Here is a 23,294-nt window from a genome sequence, read left to right as displayed (position 1 = left end):
TTGCAGAAAATCTCAATAATCTCCTCGTCCATCAGATTAATAATTCGAGAATTTTCGAGACTTTTCTAGTATGGAAACTTTAAACTGCAAATTTCGTTCGTGTTCAGCCTTCATTTAATAAACGGAAATGCAACCGTTGCGGCTAAGGAGACCCTCGTTCGAGGAACCATGGATCATTTGTGCACCACACCACTATGATCTCCGATTTTATTAGTACAGTGCGAATTAAGGATTTATTGAAAGATACGTTCGGCGAATGAATCAATTGGCATAGTGGGCTCGTGAAGAGCTCTGCAAGATTTTGTGATTTTACATCGTTGAATTTGTTTTAGATTGAACTTCCTCCGAGCTTGCCGAAAGCTATATTGAAAAAAATTTATTGAGAATTAATTATATCGAATAAAATCAGATTCAATCAAATTAACAATAGTGATCTTTGTTTTATTTCAATTGGAAGTTCTATCTTCCATTTCCATTTTAGGGCGGACCAAAAAATTATTATTTTTATTCCAAATTTTTCCAAAAATGTATTTCTTCAAAAATTCCTTACTTTTGAATTACTGGATCGATCGAATTAAAGCTAATTAGCTTAGTTTTCTTTGAAAAAAATATAACAGATGAAAAATTTTGTTTTGTTTTCGGATTTTGTAATCAGATATGTGATTTTTTTTCGTTTTTCAAAGTTAACATGTTTTCATTCTTCGTTCAATATTCCTATTCGACTAGACTAAACTGTGGCTAAAAATGATTGCAAACATACAAAAATTCGAAGTTTCGAAAATTCCTAAAAATTTGATGTTCCACAAATTTCGTCAAAAATAGTTTTACCATCTTGAGCCCATTTTTTAAATTTTCTATATGACTTCTATTTTATATGAAAAAATTGAAAAAAATATAAAAAATACATATTTTTTGATATCGCAAATTGATTTTTTTTTGTAAATAAATAAAGAGTACTAATTTTCCTTCTCAGTGTATATTTTTTTCAAATTAAGCCAACAATACTCTATAACTCTTTCTAACACACTATTTCGGTACGACTCATATTTCATATTTTTTAATGAACTTGAATCTTACTAGCTTGAATATTATAGATTATTAGCTGATCCGGCAAACGTTGTTCTGCCATCTACATTATTTCTATTGAATATTTTTGTCTAACCCCTTGCCGTACGATTTAATTTCCGACAACAGGGCCCAAACACGAGCACAGTGAGTCGTTTCGATACTCTGCTGAGTGTGTGTATCTCACTTACGGTCGTAGCAGTCCCGCGTCATCACACGCCTGAAGCATGTATCCATTTCACATCGACATACGACGAGTGTGGTTCGATGTTACACGTGAAGGGGTTGATAAAAAAATATTAATGTATCGTAAGCGTATCTGGATGTTTAACGATCTATAAATAGCAGATCTAAGAGCTAATTATAGAAATAATTTTTGTTTTTGAAGCGTGCTAATTCCACTCGAAAATCTATTGATTTTTTCACTTTACAAAAATGGAACACGAAGTTCGATGTTGTATATGTCGAATTGTGCGGCAAGGTTGTCACATTTGCACAACTCGATAGGGCTTGAGTTGAGCGGATTACAGAATGCAAGATTGCGATCCGTTCGGGTAATTCTGACTCGATCGGATTTGAGAATACGGATGAGCTGTAGATCAGTAGGCATATTTGGAATTTCCGAGGAAAACTATTTCCTCCGGCGTATTTTGTTGGCTAACCAAACTAAAAAAAATGAATTGAATCGCTACCGCTATTCAACCGAATACATCCAGCAACGTGTGGACCGAAGACGTGTAATGTTGTAATAAAGCTCATTAAGAACTTCATTATACGTAAGAACACACGTGTTGTAATGTCATTATAATACATTGCGTTTTGACCTAGCAAATCTGTTTTTTGGTCTCAAAAAATCATTTTATCTGAGTTTTTTCTCAGAAAACCTTTATCGAAATCTGTATTAACCTTTGCGGTCGTTTGTCTGCTCTGAGCCACCACAGCAAAAAAGTATACTAATATTATAATTTATGCAACAATGTAACAATTCACACTTTTTCTAAACGAATTTCAATGTCTTGTCATTCACTTATTCACGAGCCAAAACGATGCTACTATGAATAGTAGATAACGGTACTCAGCATAAACAAAAGTTGTCATCCGTGCTAGAGGATTAATGGAAAACTCCATGTAATGCGGCACTGTGTAGATGTAAAGAGCATTGTTTTGTATGTTCAAACAGAAAGATAAAAGTCGAAATACGCCAAACTAATTATTTCCGTGATACATGCGGAAGATATCATACGAAGAAGAATTATAGCAAATGGTTTTTAAACATAGACATGAAAAACATTGTTTGGTAAATATTTATCAGAAGTTTACAAAAAATAAAGGAATCTTGTTCATCTTTCATAATCTCACAAAGTTATACATCACTGCTTTTTCAAGTAAAAATAATTGCGACCAGTACGACACACATATCGAAAATTAATACGACCTCAAAGGGTTAAGCTTTAGTATCATTCGTTGGCACATCTATTATGAATTTGACGATGTTGATTATATACAGCATGTAAAGCTTCGAATTAGTAGAAAAGAAGGAAGAAGATAAACTCTGTTATTTATTTATTGCCAAGCTAGCCGATGATGCAGATTTTTACATATTTTCACCTTAGATTGAACATGAGAAAGCAGCGTTACACGCTACATATGAATGCCAAAATAACTCTCATTCATATTGATTTGAATGCTATTTAAATAAAATTGGTGAATTGGGAAAAAATATTATTGAGTTCAAGCCATAACTAATATTGGATCGTTATTTTGAAAAATCTGAAATCTGTAATCTGTAAATCTGTATGAAAACCAAAAAATATGTAATCTGTATCTACAGATTCTTGGTTTCAAAAAGTCTAGAAAATTCGAGGGGCTGTGTCCGAGATACTACCGCTTAGGACGTAGGACTACGCAAGCTTTTTTTTTAAATTTGTTTATCATTTCGGATATTATTTGCGAATACGTCGAAATTTCATAAATAACTCTTCAGTGAAAAGTTCCGGGGATCCTGAAAAGGTTTAATGACTTGCGTGGTTTTGTAGAATCATTTCGAGAACCAACGATTCTTTCTTGCCTTTGAGAGAACAAGAACACTTATTGGTCATATGTCGCAATTTGTTTCTTCATAGCAATGCACGCATTGCACTGAGTACTTAACGAGAGGCATCTTCCGTGCATCGCCATTCAACAAGGACCAAACACTCGTCTAACAGATGCACACAGTTGCAGCGATAAAAATGAAACATCGTGACCATCGATGACCGTTTATGAAAAATCGTTTCTCGACTCTCGGTCAAAACCGTCAATAAAGCTAGTACCTTTTTGCATAGGACCACCCCAATATATGGTAATCGGTATCCTAGCGGTATCCTATATAGATCACAACCTGTTCTCATGCCTGCCAAGTTTTTTCGGCATAATTACATCAACATCGGTTGAGCCGTTCCGATGGAGTTCGACCACGAACATCGTGACTCGAGATTTATATATATATATATATATATATATATATATATATATATATATATATATATATATATATATATATATATATATATATATATATATATATATATATATATATATATATATATATATATATATATATATATTTAGAATTCATCTGTTTCCAAAATTTTAGAATTAAGAATTTTCTAAGTGTCAACAATATCTTTCGACATTAGACTTTTCGGTAATATAGTAAACATTGATCAAGTCATTTTTAAATACTGATAAAATAAATAATGCCTGAAGAGTAATAAAATCTCCGGATTTGGCGTTAATGTTATTTGGTGGTACATTAACGCCAACTCAAAATCCGGAGATAACAAAACAGATAAAAAAAAATCCAAAGCCTGGGAAATTAAAATCAGAAATTCCAGTTATTTTTCATATATCTAATACAGCCTATACAGATAAGCTTTACTCAAAAGAAACAGCGGAAACTCACCCTCATTCATATCGTCCTTTTTACTGCTACCGCCGCCACCCACCAGGGCCATCACATCGGTTGCACCGCCCGCTCCAGAGCCGCTTTTCTTTGGCTTCCGCTTGCGCGTCTGTATTCCGTCCTTGCGCATCGCCAACGGTCGATTCACTCCGTGCAGCTTGAAGTACAGTCCACAAGCGTTGCAAACCGGCTCGCCGTCGTTGTTCCTCCGCCACAGCGTCGTGGTACGCGTGCCGCAATTCGTACAGCACAGACCCAACCGACGGGTCGCGGTCTGAAAAAAGGAATAGGAAAGAAAAACAGCCGCTCAATTATAACAGTTTAGTTGAGACACTATGCGAGAGAGGTGGAAGTATTGGCTAGCTCATGTGAGAGAAAACGGAAAATGTTATACAAAACTGGGATACTCACACTCACCAATCTCTTGCTTGGCTTTATCAAGGGACGATTCATACCGTTCATCTTATGATAGAGCCCGCATGCATTGCAGAGATAGTGACCGGTGCCGTCGCGACGCCAGAGCGGTGTTGAAATCGCACCACAATTGACACACTCCCGTCCCTCGCCGAACTGGAAGTCCATTGCACTATCTATCAGCGCGCGGGGGTGTGCGTGTGTGTATTCGTCCACCCACGCCCATTTGCCGTTGTGTTCCGCACATTAATTTATTTCACGCCGAATCCAAGCCAAAACCAATAATTAATCGAGTTTATTGGAGCAATTCGATTGGCCCGAAGTACGCGCACAATAACGACGTGGTTTTATTTATTACAAGCGAACCGAAGGCAGAGAGTGTGTGTGGTTTGATATATATTTTTTTTTGCAGTCGAGTTTGTGTTTGTGGGTGGAATTTAGAATCGCCGATCGCATTGGGAGGTTACGAAAAAAAGAAGGGGAGAGAGAAAATGCTTTAGTTAATTTATTCGCTAGTTATTACCTTTTTCAAATTACCATATGGTGAAGTTCGCTGAAACCCGGTTGGATCGTAGGCGCGCCAGGAACCCATCATCACGTTTTGCGCGTAGAACTGCGGTGGCAGCTGGGTATGTGTGGTGCCTGGAGGGTGATGGTGTTTTTTTTTCGAGCCGTTGGTTTTAGTGTTTGTCGCGTCCGATTCGCGAAGAGGGTTTTCATGTTTCCGTAAATCGTTGGAAGGGCAGAACGAAGAAAAGTGAGAAACGAAACAAAATGGAGAATGTTAAATGGATGGCACTATTTTGTTATTGCGGTTCAATGGCATCGACAATGGTATTGGCATATTGTTGAAAAAGATGGGAACAAAATGAACAACAGGGTGAGAGATACATTATCTCCAAAAATTGCGTAATACAATTTGCTTCGAGTGAAATATGGGGCTCTAATAAAGCTTATATTCGGTACATTGTTTCAGGGAACGTCCAAAATTTATGTAATGTAGTAGAACCTCAATTATCAAATATGTGTTATCAAGTTTAATCAACAATCGGTCGTTTTGTTGGATAGCTCTCTGAAATCTGTACCAAAATTCTGCACCATCTAAAATATTCGTTGTAGAAAAAAAATATATTATTAGAATGAAAAAAAAAACTCATTTATTTAATACAAATATTACATTTACATTTGCTAGTCATTATTGTGTTTGATAATACTTATACATAGCTACTATGTTTAATCCAATCTTTTGATCTCAAAATAGCGTTCATCGTATCGTTGCTGAGCCGATTTCGAAGCTTGCTTTGTTCTGATTATATTAAGAAAAAAAAAATCGCACGATTGTTGCTGAAAAGTGAGGCATAGTGAGAACGTTACAAACAAGACATCGAAATGCCGAAAATGCGAACGAACCGTCAATTCTTTTTAGGCATCCAAGTTTTGTCGACCAATTTAACATTGCCGCAGCCTTGAGCGTCGGATTATCAAAATCGAGCTTTTTTCTCATTTGCTCCACGAAAAACTGCCACAAATATCCTTAAAAATGATCTTCCTTTCACTGTCCATTATTCTGATAGATTTTTCTGCTGCCACTTGCCACTTTTCAAATGATCTTCAAATTTAATAGCATTGGACATTGAAACAACGTAAGATTCATATAAGGACAACGTGTACAAACAAACAACGTAAGAGTAGATATTAGTGAGAATGATAAAATGAAACTCCTTCAGCTCTTCATGTAACATCGCGAATTCGGGTTTTTCAGCCTGGAACAAACTATTCACTCTGTTGATCTGCTGCAAAACATACTCCAAAAAAGCAACAGAGGTTTTGTCATTAAAGGGTGTGTCACATCAAATTGCATCACGGAAAAAACGCTGCAGAAATTTAATTTTTATGAATTATATCTTCAGCTTTCGTTTATAATCAGATAAGAGTGTACAGATCACGTTGGCCATGCTTCACTGTCAATTTTTGGTAAATTTGGAAAAATGTCATCGAACGAAAAAGAGCGTCGTGATTTAATCCTGTGCACTCATTTCGAGAATCCGGAATTGTCACATCGGGACATCGGTAAGATGCTGGAAATCGTCCAATCCACGGTCAGCAGAGTACTAAAACGATACTTCGAGAACCTAACCATCGACCGGAGGGTGAAGAACGGCAAAAATGGATGCTCCGTCAGTGAAAAAGATCACAAGCGCGTAGTTAAGCAGTTTAGACGTGATCCGAGAAGTTCGGTCCGGGATGTCGCCAATAAAGCCAGCGCTACACGATGCTACGAACACCCTCGAATGCTGGACGCTCGATGATTCGACGCATCATGCAGTCGACTGACGAGCTACGAACCTCCAATGTCGAGTGTCGAATATTCCCGTTGGAAGGTAATCCGTTCGTTGTGGATTACCTTCCAACGCGAGTGACACGAGTCAAAGGATTTTTGTCATTCGTTGATTCAACACTCGATGACATTCGATACACCGCTACACGATTCGTCCCAATCTATCTTTGACAGATTGGTTTGTTTACAAGTTTTAGGTGAAGGAACTGTGAAATTGATTCTCAAAATTCAAAATATTCGGCGAAATATTGCATTCTAATAATGTTGATTTGAAGCATTTTTAATTTACAGTCCGATATCAGTACAATTGCTACGGCAGCAATTTGAATACTCGCATCGTCATTCAGTTTCCTAACGTTTTTGATGGTAAATAAAAACAATAAACATTCGATCCAAATATTCGCCGATTGTTTGGGCCGATTGCTTTGAATCGAACATTCACATCACCGTGAAGCAGCACATTAGTCACAACATTTGACGATTCATCGAGTCAAATGTTTGAGTCCAACATTCGAGTGAAACGTTGGCCGAATCGTGTAGCGCCCGCATGAGCTGAATTTGTCAAGTTCATTCGTCCAGCGGACCAAGCAGCGGGAGGGCCTGCGTACATACAAGGTTCAGAAGGCTCCTAACCGCGACGAAAGACAAAACATGGTGGGGAAGACGCGAGCCCGGAAGCTGTACACCGAAATGCTGACGAAGCCGCATTGCCTGGTAATGGACGACGAAACCTACGTCAAAGCGGACTTTCGTCAGCTGCCGGGCCTGTTGTTCTTCTCCGCAGAGGACAAATTCAGCGTTCCGGAGGAAATTCGCAAGCAGAAACTATCCAAGTTTGCCCAAACAGTACATGGTGTGGCAAGCGATCTGCTCTTGCGGAAAGCGGAGCGCCCCCTTCGTAATGACCGGCACGCAGGTTTACCTTAAGGAGTGCCTACAGAAGCGCTTACTACCACTATTGAAGCAGCACGAGGGCCCGACCATCTTCTGGCCGGATCTCGCTTCGTGCCACTATTCAAAGGACGTGTTGGAGTGGTACGAAGCCAACGGGGTCACCTTCGTGCCAAAGGAAATGAACCCGCCCAACGTGCCGGAGCTTCGCCCAATAGAGAAATATTGGGCGATTATGAAGCAGGCCCTCCGGAAGAACCCAAAAGTTGTCAAATCGGAGGCGGACTTCAAGAGAAAATAGATTTCTGTTCAAAAAAAACTACAACCTGACGTTGTACAGAACCTTATGGACGGGGTAAAGAGGAAGGTGCGAGCATACGGGCTTGGGCTCGAAGTATGAATAAAAAGAAAATGCCAAAAGTTGTTTAATAGTTTTTATTTTACTGTTTAAAATTTTCAAAAGGATCGGTCTACTAGGTGAATTTCTACAGCGTTTTTTCCGTGATGCAATTTGATGTGACACACCCTTTAAATCTTTGGGGGCAGTCAATATTCTGCAATCAGTCTGATTTTTGTCTTATTCATACTAATTGGTGAAATTATTCCCTTTTTGGTCTTGAAAAAGGAAACTAAACTAAAATCGATTGAGAAAGGCCATTTGGAAAGCGTCTTTTTCTTTTCCGATCCATCCTTCTATTTTTGTGCATTGTTTCCGGGTTGAAAGTGGCGTCAAAGTACAGCGCATTTGAAGCCGGATGCGAAGAAAGTTTTTCCCAGAGGTGAAAGCTTTGTTGGTGGTAAAATAAATTCATTGTTTTAGTGTAGCTCTAGACAGCAAATAATCAACAGTACATGTTGCTGCTAAGAATCAATTTGATAATCTCAATCTCAAATTAGCTTTTAATTGTTTAGCGAATCGCTCGCGTCCCTTACACACTGCAAGCATTTATTTATCGGTCCTTGTCAGTGTTCGCGAATATTTGTACTAAAGAGGTTCATTCCTAAATTTTGATGTTTGTTCTCGCCGGCAATAAGTCAACAATGTGGTCGTGTCTAGAACACCACCCTTTTAGTTTTTCGACATTACATTTACTGCTTAGTTTCAACAATAAATACTCGTTTGATACTATTTAAATGTCAGTGTCACGGGCAACCATTTCTATTTTCTTTCTAGGAAAATAATGTGGAACTAACATCAATTATTATTGGAAAATAATTGTTTGTGTTTGACAAATGAATTGAGGAAGTTGAGTGATTTTTTTCCATCACGAAAACGCACCAGCAGTTGTGGTCGAAAAATTAATGGAAATAGGGTTCAAACTCGTTTCAATTTCCTCTTCTTTTTTCCGAACTCGGCTCCGTCGGGCTACTATTTGTTTCGCGACTATGTTGAAAAATATAAAAGGTTTAACCCAAACAATTAAGTAGTTCTTATTTCTACATGGACTTTCCAAACGAGTGTACCGTTCTGAATCATATTTCGGACACTTTGTTCTAATATCTTGAAATGCGTAATGCACTAATGATATAACGATAAAATCAATATCACAATTGCTTCTTTAGCGTAATCCCTCTCACTATTACTTCGTTTGAGAATTACATTTGAATTATTACGTAGGGTAAATGATCTTGGTTTGTCCAATTTGGGGTGTTTTTACGCAACTAGTAAATGCAAATCGATTTTTCTTCATGAAAATCACACATAATCGATACGAGTTTGGGTTTGTTGAAAAGCCCCAAGTCTCTAGTTGCTAATACTACCATAAGGTGTTGAAATTATTCAAATTTTTATGTTTTTTAACGATTTTCCTTAAAGAAGAATTATGATCATGGTTTGACCACCTCTGATCATGGTTTGCCCAAAAAAATTATCATGGTTTGTCCGGTTTTAGAAATCTCCATTTTTGAATGAAAACGTTTGAATTCACAATTAGATATTGCATTTATCATTGCTTGAGTTTACTGTCATCATATTGATTCATTCATAATTTAGGCTTTCTTCAGAATATTGCCTTTTCTTGGGCATTTTAGAAGTGTTCACCTCAACACAATCAACACAGAAAAACCATACTTCTGCTATGCGCGAAGCACACCATAAACAAACATAAACAAACTGCAGCGCGCCAAGCGGTTGCCATAGAAATCATGTGGACAAAACAACATTATTGAATTATACAACTCATGATCAGAATTGAGTTCATCAAAATGCGTTAATTTAATGGTTTAGCTAGGTAATTCCTATACAAATGGTGAGCAAGCATAATGTTTACAATATTTATAAGTGTTGTAATCCAGAAAAGGTCTGAATACGTGCCAAATAATCATCTGGTGATCGATTAAAAGTTGCATTGACACAAATAGAAGGTGTATTTTATAATCCTTTAAAACATGTGATTTCGTAAAAATATACTATCAAACTACTATAAATCATGTAAAAAGCAATTTCATTTATATGTTTCGAAACATTCGAAGGCCTTATTTGACACAGGAGCGCTGAATTAGAGCATTCAAAAAAGTGGGCAAACCAGGATCATATTTTCGACTGGACAAACCAAAATCATTTACCTTAGTAGGAAAAAAAACAATCCAAAATCCAAAATCCACTCATTATCGTTTGTGTTTGACATTTTCTTAGCGTGTGCACGTAGAATTTACCCCTTCATCAATATTTCAATTTCTCTCGTGTTTCATCAGTTCTCATCATCGTTATCAGGTTACTGTGATTGCTTGGTAAGTGTTTCGCAGTTGACTATAAAATATAATCAAGTGTATTGTACCGTTCTGAATCATATTTCGGACGCTTAAGACATATGATGCAGAAAACAGGTCAAAATTTTATGCACAGGTATTATTTGATTGATATTTTTAATAAATTAATTCAATATGCTTTTAAGTTTTCTACTTTGGTACCTATTTGATTGAAAATATAAAAAAATCATCGAATAAAATGCTTTTCAAATGAAGCGAATAAAAATCAAACTTCGGACACTGAATCAAATTTCGGACAGATTGAATACAAATTTCGGACACTTTATTCTGTAATTTTTTGGACGAAAATTACATTACACTTGATTATGTTTTATAGTCAACTGCGAAACACTTACCAAGCAATCACAGTAAACTGTTAACGATGGTGAGAACTGATGAAACACGGAAGAAATTTAACTATTGATGAACGGGTAAATACTACGTGCTCACGCTAAGGAAATGTCAAACACATACGATAGTGAGTAGTGTTGATAGATTTTTGCCGATTATGTTACAATTCAAATGTAGTTCCAATTACAATTCAATTCAATTACAATTCAAATGAAACCAAGGGATTACTCTAAAGAAGCAATTGTGATATTAATTTTATAGTAATATCATCAGTGCATTAAACATTTCAAGATATTAGAACAAAGTGTCCGAAATATGATGTTGTCCGAAGTATGATACAGAACGGTAATTTTCGTTCAAAAAATGCAAAATAAAGTGTCCGAAATTTGAATTCAATCTGTCCGAAATTTGATTTTTCTATAAATGGTGTCCAAAGTTTGATTCTTATTCGTTTGATTTGAAAAGCACTTTATTCAATGATTTATTTATGTTTTCAATCAAATAGGTACCAAAGTAGAAAGCTTAAAAGCATATTGAACTAATTTATTAAAAATATCAACCAAACAATACCTGTGCATAAAGTTGAGATCTGTTTTCTGCATCATACGCATTAGGCGTCCGAAATATGATTCAGAATGGTATATATATAATTCAGATCTTGAATCTCCAGCAGCATTAATCGCATGATCTTAGTAGCCAGTTGACATCACGCAACTGATATCATATACAAATTGAGAACTTTTGGAGCGAGAAAGCAAAATTGTTTCGTAAATTGTGCGGTGCACCAACTACAGCTTCACATCTACAAACATTGAAACTTCACCTTGTTTTACACGTTGTTCAGTTGTTAGTGGAAATTAATAAATGTTATTAACAAACGTTAAAACATGAAAAATCAAAACTATACCATCCAAGTTTTTATATTCATTTATTTCGACGAAATCTCAGCATGAAGCACTATGTTCGCCGCAAAATGATTAACTGACGAATGAATGAATTTATTTCATTGTAAGTGTGTGTCATTTATGATTTTTGGTTGTAACATATTTCGATTGATTATCATTCATGCTTCAGGACCATCCTTGAAACGTGCCTTAGATAACTTGTGAATTTTGGTTTTGACAAAACAATCTTTACCAGAAACATGACTTATTTCTGATGTTGGACCTATCATTTTCGCACCAATGCAACAAACACCCTGTCTCTCATAAAGCAATATCTTGATTTGTGTTCTTTAAACAGAACGTGCTAAGGTTATACCTAGTATAGCCTTAAGTTCTGTCAGTCTTTTAAGAGTGGCTCGAGAACAAAATGGAGTCTACAAATGGTTTGCACGTTGCCTGTACGCACCATGATGTACTTCTTCACGCAAAATACGTCCTATGCTGCGCTTGGGAACGTTTATTTAGACGCTTTTGTTTGCGAAGAGGATTGCTCCGAACGCATTCAAGAACGGCATGGATGACATTTTGGAACCATACTGACCTCGGAAACCCCTCTCTGGGGATATTTTCAACATCAGTTGTTCCTTTGTTCGGTTGTAGTGTACGGAAAAAAAACGATCATTGGAAGAAAGCGGTTTGAACAGCCCGCTTCTTATTATTATTATTATATAGAGTTATGGCACTTCTCAGCATTGAGCTGGAATATTCACCTACCCCCGGGCTTCTTAAATGCCAAAGGGGGATTTGGCTCTGTGGTATCTTTTTTTTTTTCTTTTTTTCTCTTTATAATAGTGTCTGCACAATCATCGTGTTCTAATTTTGGTGATTCAGGAACCGTCGCACTATGTTACACGTTCCAAGAATCACCGCTTTTTGCATAACCGCAAGCTGCTCTATTACTTGCGGCTCCTCCAATAACTGCATGAGCGAGTGTGGAACTAAACCAGTAGCAAAGATCACTACTGGTATAATACGGATGCCTTTCAAATGCCACATTTGTTTTAGTTCTTCTGCCAAGTCGTGATACTTAGTTATCTTGGCAGCAAACGTAGATTGTAGATTGGGGTCTAACGGTATTGCAATGTCTATTATCAGCACTTCTTTCTTATTTTTATCGTAGACTACAATATCAGGGCGATTAGCTGGTATTCGGACATCCGTAATAATCTCGCGTTCCCAGTACAACTTGTAGCAGCTATTTTCCAAAATTGGATCCGGAATATACTTGTAGTAGGGTACCAACTGATTTACCAAGTTGCGTTTTGATGCTAACTGTTGTTGAGCAATCTTGGCAACCGAGTTATGACGATTGAGATAAGCTGATTCGGCTAGCGCCCCACAGCCGGCTATGACGTGTTCAATGGTCTCTCCTACTTTATTGTACTTTCTGCAACAGTTGACAACGTTTTCGTGCAAGATGTACTTCCGGTAGTTTTTGGTCGCTATTATCCGGTCCTGGCTGGCTACCATAAACCCTTCAGTCTCAGGAAAGAGTTCACCTCGCACCAGCCACGTGTTCGATCATGTTTTGTTGATTTGCGCTTGCTCTAAACGATGGGGGTGCGTCCCATGATGTTCTTTTTGCTTCCACGACGTTATTTTTTTCCTCAGTAGTCTCCAAATTGTAGCTTAGCTCGAACCGCTCCTGCGTCAGATGCAGAGCACTGAATCCGTGGTCCGTCTCACAAACAGCGCTATAGATATCGTGACGGATCTGACTTTCTTCGAAGTATCTCTGCAACTGCAGGATCTGGGAAACGCAAAGCGCTTTGATGTCAATGACACCTCTTCCTCCTTCAACACGTGGCAAGATGAATCTATCTATGGACGACTTTAGATGGTGCATGTGATGCTTAGTGAACGTTACTCTCATTGTTCTTTCAATGGCTTCTAAATCGGTTTTTGTCTACTTCAGCACCCCGAATCTGTACGTGAGTAAGGGAACATGGTACATGGTCCGCTCTGACTGCATACTATGAGGGATTTTCGTTGATCAATCATAACAATTTCGATCCGTTATCTGATAAATCTGATAAATGTGGTATCTACACATAATGCTTAACCAAATGTAATGAATAACTCGAAATTTTCAATTTTGCGACTTGGTCCGCTCTGACTTAATACCGACCATATGTTAGAATATATATCATTGGACGATCAACTTATCCAGCAATTTTTTTACTTGAGATATCAACAGTGGAAATAGTATAACAAGTGAGCAATTTATCGATTAAAAGAGGTATGTTTTGCGAGCGAATGCAAAGGTTAATCATATATTATGCATTTTTTTCTTCCAGCGTGGTTCCTGTGAAAGTGTACGCAACACAAAATCGTGTCCAATAATTCGTCCTATCAGACATTCAGTCCTATTAGACATTCAGTCAATGTGTAGGAATAAGGGCGATGGTGGAGTGGGTTAGTAAGATGGCTTCAATTCCCTAGAAAATCATTACTTCAGAAAATCATTGTCTCAACGATACCCAGATGATATTGGTATGGACCACAGTGTCAGTGTGTGTAACGAGAAATATAGCCTGCAAACGAATTATTTCACCGAAAAAGCTACTCTTACCGATGACTAATAATAAGAATAAAACAATGGAAAGAACGTACAGTACCACAGCTATTCATTAAAAATAAATCAGCTTTCTGATTTCATGTGTACTTTGCCTCAAAATATCACGAAATCGTAAGCGTGTTCAACATGTCTTTGTTTCTTCCCCATAAACTCCATATTCAATGTAATCAATGACGGTATATTATTTTTGTTCATCGATCCAATATTGTTCGTCTACTATTGGCGAATCTACGCGAAGCTGCATCAGCTTATGCGACACCTACATTAGAGTTCAAAGCCACAAAAGTGATGATGTTTGTATTTATGTGCGCTTAAAAGCTTTATTAGGGTCGTGATTATTTTCATTAATTCATATTTAAATTCATTTTAACCATTAAATAGCGTCAGGAAATGGTAAAAAAGTTAGATTTGTGTATATTTACAAAGGATTCAAAACGCGATTATACCAAATTCATAGATAATCTTCGAAGTTTTTATTTTTGATAATGCATATAAGTTATGAGTACTAACTTCTGGACATTTTTTAGAAGCTAATGCTGTGGATAATGGTGATGCAATCAATATCATATTAAGTTGATTGATATAATTGATGATGCAGGGGATTCTGTTCGGCCGACACCAGAAAGATCTGCAGTATTTGAAGCGCAACATTTGCCACCCACCGTTTGCCTAGTGAAAAAAATGTAAATTACAACATTTATACCAAGCCATTCTTCATGTGTTATCTATGAAATAATGAAAAATGATAATTCTTTAACCATTCTGCGTAGGAAGTATACTTGAAACCGGGCTATTTGAAGAAAAAGTTTGATTTTTCTAAAAAAATTCAAGTGAATCTCAAATCAAAAAAAAAACCAACATCATCATTTTATTCGCTTATTATTTTAAACTTTACGTAGATTCGTCACTTCTACCTTGTTATGTGTCACAAAAGAGTTAAAATAACAGATTTCTGAACAATGAAAAGAATCACATAAAAAACAATTGTTCCTAACAATCACAGTCCTACGTCAAACTTACGTCCGTGCTTCATTTTAAAACTTCAATATGGTTTAAATGTTCACAAAACTCTCTAGAAACACATAACAATAATCCTAATTCGGTGATTTGTTAGCCTTCGGATCGGTGTGGCTTGTCATTCTTTGTTGTTCAAGTGGAATCGCACCTTAAGACCCAACACCGGATTTCTCTTCCGGACGGGTATTTTGGTTTTGAATTTATTTAAATTCTTTCGACTTGAAGAAATTTGTGTTTTTGGAATTATCACTTAAAATGCATATGACCCATTCCATGAGGTTATGCACCAGAGAACCAAATTTCAAATCTAGTTTTAGAAGAAAATTGAGAACGTTATTTGAATAAGCACTAGTTATATCATAAATTTTTTGTAACAAATTTAATTTTTATGCACCAACCTTTGAGAAAGGCGAGTTTAAAAAACTACATAATTATATTCAAAATATTCTAGGTTTTCACTATTTTTATGTTTCTTGAGATATCTCTGCATATGATTAACCAAAATTCAATGTCTATATACCATTGAATGGGTGATTAAATGCTTGTTTGAAGATCCGTGGGTAGACCTACGTTTCATTTTGTAATTTATGAGAAACAAGCATTTGAAAAACAGGTATTTTGAAGCGTTGTCACGTCACAAAAATAGAGCTTTTTTTAGTTTATCAAACGAACATAGGTTCAAACATTTTTATACTCAGGTTTCTCTGAGCAAACAATGAAGGTCAACAGCCCACCAAATTTGATTGAGATCGGTTCACAAATAGAGGCGTATCAACAGTCTCCAGAAGTTGTTGTCACGTCACGGAAAGTATACGATCCATTCCAGTGTGACGTAACAACATTTTGACTCACTACAAACACTTTTTTTTGCGTTTTCATGAATAAAGCACACAAAATTAAACAGTGTTATAGTAAAATTAGGAAAATTTCCAACAAGCATCAGTTGGAGAATATTTTATAGTTAGATAGGTTTGCTATCAGTCAAATACTTTTGGGACATGGCAACACCTGACTTTATGCTGTTTCGGACTGTTGAACATTAATTATTAATTTAATTAATTACTGTTCCGTTTCAAAACATACAAATGATCTTTCTCCTTTGTTTTATCAACAATATATGAACGTAGATTCCATAACATAAGATATAATCTTATTTCAACTCCCGGTTTGCTGATGGTATTATTGAATGCTAAAAATATATGGAAACCCCATGCGATAGGGGCTTATCAGCGGAAGTCGAATATCGTATTCCGATGCCATTTTGGAATCAAGGATGGTGACTTCCGGTTCGTTAAAAACGGATATAAAAGACCGGGAATGGCATGAAATCCCACAATACGATCGTGAACGGTAATGTTGGCGTATATCCATGGGTGCGCGAAGAAGTATGAAAAAGAATAATGTTTGATAGTGAGAGATAGGATTGAAGTGAGAGGAAGATAATCCCCCTTATTCCACGCGGCGAGTGACGTGAGATAGCAAAGTTTCTCGTTTCATTGTGGAAGCTACCTTACTTTTCAACATCTTTTTGATACCCGAGTCGATAACATATGAGGACACGACTTCAAATCTCACCTAGTGATAAACTATAGTCACGCCATTCGCCTACGGGAATGCAGTGACTTGAGCCATCTCACCTCATTCGCCGCGCGGAATAAAGGGGAATGTTTGAGTGGAAAGAACTTAGCCTTAGAGCGACGTGCGTGGAGTTATACAAAGAAAGTGCACACACAAATGCTTTCTCAAACATCAACGATCAACGATCAAAGTCAACGTCAAAGTCAAAGTCATCTTCAACACGCAAACATAAACGCCCTTGCACAGGTATGTGCGCGGATGTATACAAATGGTTAATCAAAAGTTTTTGATAGCAAAATCAAATGCGTTCCTCCTACAGTGAGCGCCATTCGATGAATCAGAATTGTGCTATTCATTGATGGCAAGCGCCAGAGTGAACGTGTTAAACAATCACGATATGAAAACTGGAGGTCGGTTTGAGACCACCACGACTTTTCCCAAATAAAAACTTACCGTGTATACAGGTAGATTCAATTTATATAGCTTGTTTAGATAAACATACCATGAACAATTAAAATTGCCTTGTTTCGCAATGTTTCACAATCTAAAAGAACATAAAACTCATTTTGCACACAGGTCGAACATATTTCTTCTCTGTTTTTGAAGAAATGAAAACGTGAAATGGCGCTAAAACGCTAGAATGAAGAGAGCCAGAAAAAAGTCACCATATTATCAAATTATCAGCGTTATAACTTCTTTCATTTGACACTATTTAAAATTCAGTAGGAAGCACCCTAGGATACAAAGGATGGTAGGTTCAGGACCCTCGGTTGCGTTAGGACCATCTTCCCCTCAGAGATCTCAGAGGAAAGTAAGAAATATTCAGATTGATAAAAAACATAAAAAATAGTATATAGGTTGCTACAATACGATGAAATTCTTATTTAATACATCTTGATATAGTATATTGATTGACGAAGCGTTGTCACGCCACGTGGAGACTGTTTATTCGCACAGAGCGCGTTGTCACGTAACAAAATGCCTGCCGTCAAAATGCAGGTTCTTGCGAGTTTTTTGAAAAACTGAGTATACAGGAATCTACGTTCATCTTTCATTAACAAATCATACAACAAAGTTTATTTGTATGTTTTGAAACGGAACTGAAAATAAACTATTGATGTTCAAAAGTCGGAACCCGCAAAAAGACAGGTGTTGTCACATCACAAAAGTATTGGGCTGGCAACAAGCGAATTCAACTGCAGAATATTCTCCAGCTGAAGATTCTTGTAGGAAATTTTCTCAATTTCACTTCAAAATCGTTTACTATTTGGAAATCCTGTGATTTATACATGAAAACGAGAAAAAACCTGTTTTTAGTGAGTCGAACAGTCACGCTGGAATGGGTCATATGAGAAATGGAATCTCATTGAAGTATTGATATGATACAAATAATATTACTTTGGAAAGACGGAGATCCTTCAGGATCGTTAGCACTTTTCGAGAAGAATTCGAGGAATGTAAAAGTTCTTTCGAGCCGTATATCATGGAAATGCTCATCAACTGGTTTACAACAAATATGATCAAATTTTAACATTTCCAGGCACGGTGACTCAGAAAGCGCCAGTGTATTTCGGGTATACAAGCAACGTTGAGGTCAACTTGGTATTCGGTAATTAGAAACTGATGATGACGATTAAAAAGAAATCGGAAAAAAATGTGAATATAATTTAGAATGAACATAAAAGAAGTTACAATGAGTAACGCATTCCACCACAGCTTTTAAAAACTCTAAACAAATTCATCTGAATCTGAAGATCGTATGAGTCAGGATAATAGAGAGAGCAGTACTACTGACACACACATGCTACCAGGTCTTGTAGGTCATACATTTTGTCTAGTAGAGTACAGAATCAATCTTATGCTCCCAAAAATAAACACTGATTCATTCGTTATCAGCAGCCCAAGCTGAGTAAGCAAACTCACCAAAACCATCCGTTGCCCAGCCATTTTGTGCGGGGAAATTCGCTGCGTGTCCATACTGCGAGTGGGTCAATGCGCGATTCGAGGGAACATAGACGGGGGCGTTAGCGGCAGCGGCTGCTGCTGCTGCTGCTGCGGCCGCCGATGCCGATTGGTGATAGGAACCAGAATTACCCGTCGCTACCGCAGCTGCTGTCATGTCGGAATACGCGGCCGCCGCAGTCGAGTGAAACATGATCCGCTCTAAGTTGCTCCCGCAGGTAATCTAGGTTCGTTCGATAGAGAGATGTGTCTCGGATTGTGGCGATGTTTCGATGCTGGAAATAAAGAGGACAAAAGAAAAAGTTGTCACTTGTCTAGAGAATGCAACCTGTTAACGGAGGGTTGATGAAATCATTTCGATCAATTTTGCCACACATTGCATTGTCCATCAACAGTTTTATTATTTTGAATTTAAAGTTGGCTCGGGGTGACACATTCAGTTGGTAGCGTTTCAGCCGTCCATCCCGCTTTTGTAAAACGATTACTCATTCGCACCATCACCCAATTCGTGCACAGTTTTATCACAATTGCACATATGTTTTGTCTATACATACATCGGAGGAACACAGCACGGCTCGTGGTTCTTATCTTGCGGTGATGTGGCAAAACCAGACCAGAATGCCTGTAGGAATGTAAAGTGGCTCAACAGCTAGTAGTAACAGGGAATATGTACCACATCAACCAGCATATCAACATGAGTGATGGTAATTATGATGTCTAGCGCAGCTGGAAAAGAAGCTACTCTACCGTGAACAGGTCTGTAGTTTAACGGCTGGGTTCGTCGTTCCGTGACACTGGGACGCGAAACGATGTTACTAAATGCTTTGTTTTCGTTTCACTGATAGTGGAAAAATGCTTGTAACATATGGGAATTGCAGCTAACGTCTGTAGGAACAGGAAATCGTGCAGCGAAGCGGGAGGCGAATAACAATTCTACGGGTCAACAGATATTTTAGTTTGAGCAACAATTCGTTTGAGACAAATAGTCATCTTCTGTGAAATATGATTTCGGGGACCACACAGATGCTTATTAATCAAAGTGAAAAGTCTTCAGGGAACAAGTTGTACCGTTGAGAGGTACAAATTGCCGAAATTCGATACTAAAAAATTCCACAGCAGTGGTCGTCATTGTCGTCGATGAGAACAGTGCAATGAGGAAAAAATATTTCGTATTTCTGTGGGCATTCTTGTGTGCGTGTGGTGTTGATTAATCTCTCGGCGGAATTCTTAAACCCCGCACGTTCCCAACGAGATAATTATCATATCGATAAATCTTTGTCGTAAAGATTGCTGTTCCCTGTTGTAAGCGACGGCTGACAGCCGACACGTGTTTCACACCTTTCGCTTCTACGCCTGTGCTATTCCGGGCGATGACAAGTGGGAATTGTTGTGAAAGAGAAGCGTGGAGAAATGTTGGAAATAGATGAAGATATCGGCGCTATAGAAGATTTGTTGCACGCCCTGGTTGCACTGCGGTGGCCCCACAATTGAGTTTGTTTTGATGCGTGCTTTGGTTATCTTGCATGAGTGATTAACGAAAATAGCCTGGTTTGATTATCGTTTGCTACAGAAATCGGTAAGGATACGAGATTCTTGATACTAGTTCAGTCTATTTCTCCTGAATCCTCACAACGAACAATCACACTCTATCATCGAGATAATCAAGACACATGCTGAATTCGCATCCATACATTTGATACCATGTTAATTTGAGACTAGGTATGAAATTAACATATTAAAATGCAGCTAGAATACACATCACTACATTTTAACCTCTGAGCCGACGATTTAATTTTCTAAAGAGCGGACCAAAGGCAAACGCTTCGATGGGTCACTAATTGAATAATTTCCCTACTCCGTTGAGCGTCTAGCGCCCTATGATATACAAGCAGCGGCGTAGTGGGAGTTGATAGCGCCCCCGGTAAACTATTAAAATGGCGTCCCGAAATGTACCACTTTTTTCGATTTCTTCACTAGTCTTGAGATTGTGATATTTTGTGAAAACAACTCACTTATACCAATGTTCACTTTGAGCAATTTATACGTATTTAGAAGGTTGGAAATATCATATCAGCTTCGCTTATCCTCTAGTGAAACTTTTGCCTTGCGTGCTTTAGCCGAATATGATCCACAATTGCATCTAAATCAAGGTGTTAGCGATTCTTTCTCGATGAAATGAATTGGCAAGCCATTGAATCGGGCTTGGTTCATTTTAGAGCGCAGATCATTTTTATTCAATTTAAGCTTGCTGAAACTGCGTTCGCCCGATACCACTTTAACTGGAATCGTTAGTAAAATTCGTAGCGCCGTCCCGATGTAAGAATAAAATGCTTCGAGAAAATATCTGAGAATAATTTTCTAGATGCATAAAGGTGTCAAAGAGTTCAGGTCAGGGAATAAGTCCTCATCTGCGTCTTGAACACTTCCACCACACACTTCCAGATGAGTTTCTTTGTTTTTCAACATCTGAAGAATACTTCCGTCCGAAATTTGACGCAACTTGCTCCAATTGATCCATTCTCATAGATGTTAGTTCGTCTCTTGTTGTAAATGAAAAATCTGATGCTACTACCTGGGCTGAAAATTCCCGGGATTTTTAATGAAAACAATCGTGTTTTGGGCAAAGCTGTATTTATTCCTCAACATAGTTTCCTTCGAGGACAATACACTTGGTATAGCGAGTTTCCAACATTTCGATTCCCTTCTGTAGTTCGAAACGTCTAAGTCTTCGAAATATGCTTCAGTTTCTGCGATGACTTCCTCATTCGATGTGACTCTTTTTTCCTGGAGCCACCACTTGAGGTTTGGGAACATATAACAGTCGCTGGGGGCCATGCCTGGAGAATATGGTGGGTGAGCAACCCAATCTTAATTGATCCAACTTGGCCATCGCTTTTAAGGACGTATGCGATGGAGCGTTGTCGTGATGGTACAGAACTTTTTTTTCGTCATATGGGGCCGTTTGTTCTTTATTTCATCGTTCAGGTTGTCCAATAATGCTGCATAATACTCTCCGGTAATTGTTCTGCAGGTAATCAATGAAGATTATGCCATGTGCATCCCAAAAAACGGAGGCTGAAACCGGCCGACCGTTGGACTTTTGGCCACTTGGTCGGCTTTCGTGGCTTGTCAGCCATTCGGCATCCATTGTCACAAAACGTCGAAAGAAGTTCACTCGATCACGCTTCAACAACGCCAATCCGGCTGTTAAATCATCAACACACCGCTGTTTTTGGTCGACGGTCAGCAAACGCGGCACCCATCGTGTGGACAGCTTTTCATGTCCAAAATGTCGTGCAAAATGTATCCCACTCGCTCTTTTTAAATGTCTACGGTCTTAGCTAACTCTCGTAACTTTACTTTACGATTTTAACCTTCCAGAGCGAGGTGCATTTGCGGTGCTTGTACGGCCCATTTTCACTGTGATAGTGTGATAGTGTGTGGTAATTTTATTTGAATAGAGTTTTTCCATTGTTCAAAATCTGTATTTTTTCTCTTTTGATACATCAAATGTAAACGTTTCCTGTATGAACTTAGATCTTAGATCTTATTAAAATATGAACTATTGTGGAAGACATTAACTTTCTATGTTCTATAGTTTTTGGAATACATGGCATTTTTTATGGAGACTCCTTAAAAAATAATGTTTGACTCATAACATTGTGTGTGTAAATTCTTGCGTTTTACATGTTCTTGACATGTTTCTAAATAAAAAAAAATACAAAACATGTAAATCGCGTTGATTTATACATAAAAATGTTACGAGTTAAACATTAATAAAGTATTTTTTAAAGAAAACATGACAAAGTTGTTATTGGAACAACTCAACAGCGTAAGAATCATTATTCGTTTACTAGAAAAAATGAAAAATACATCTACATATACCTTAAACAATAACCAAAATACCCGAACTTCACCATCGAACTTCCGAACTTCTTCTTCGAACTTCCGAACTTCACTTTATTCCTAGCATCCGAAAGAAATTCACAAAAATTCATTATTTTTCTACCTTCCAGACTATTAAGCAATAACTATAAAACAACGCATTTGTGTGTTTCAATTTTGCGAAAATCAAAGAGAGGTTATTGATATCATGTACGGACAGAAGCAACTACTCATGATGGATGTTTTTCACTTAATTTAAAGACGAAATATAAAACGAGGAAAAAAATACAATTGAAAATTCTTGCGCCCCCGGCAACTGCCGGGTTGCCGTCCGCACACTACGCTACTGTATACAAGTACACCACGAGTGAGATTCGGTGTTGTAGGTTCTGGCACAGTCATTTCACATCAAGTGAGACTTGATGTTGTGAGTGGAAGGGTTCAAAGAAGTGATGAAACGGATAGTAGTTTGGCCGGATACCGGATACCGGATATCCGTAATGATTCGAGGCCAGAGATATCAGGCATCCGGATATTCGGCTCTTCATTCACGAATACGAAACTGGGAAAAACTGCATG

The 23,294-nt window shown here is 37.7% G+C and overlaps 1 protein-coding gene across 4 annotated transcripts in view; it reads right to left on the bottom strand.

Moving 5' to 3' along the window:
• Window positions 1-23,294, bottom strand: part of LOC129779414 (GATA-binding factor A-like) — a 115,507-nt gene that overhangs the window by 5,080 nt on the left and 87,133 nt on the right. For 2 of the 4 annotated variants that reach the window (XM_055786876.1, XM_055786877.1), the window contains 4 exons: window positions 18,792-19,105; window positions 4,961-5,065; window positions 4,421-4,599; window positions 4,010-4,283 (listed from right to left, as the gene is read on the bottom strand). In XM_055786876.1, the coding sequence (XP_055642851.1) occupies window positions 4,010-4,283; window positions 4,421-4,599; window positions 4,961-5,065; window positions 18,792-19,023 (790 nt within the window). In that variant the 5' untranslated portion in view covers window positions 19,024-19,105. Of the gene's footprint in view, window positions 1-4,009; window positions 4,284-4,420; window positions 4,600-4,946; window positions 5,066-18,791; window positions 19,106-23,294 lie in introns of all 4 variants that reach the window. The other 2 variants (XM_055786878.1, XM_055786879.1) reach the window with 2 other exon arrangements.

The sequence above is a fragment of the Toxorhynchites rutilus genome, chromosome 3 (assembly GCF_029784135.1).
Source record: "Toxorhynchites rutilus septentrionalis strain SRP chromosome 3, ASM2978413v1, whole genome shotgun sequence".
Lineage (NCBI taxonomy): Eukaryota > Metazoa > Arthropoda > Insecta > Diptera > Culicidae > Toxorhynchites > Toxorhynchites rutilus.
This window is presented reverse-complemented; position numbering and strand designations above follow the sequence as displayed.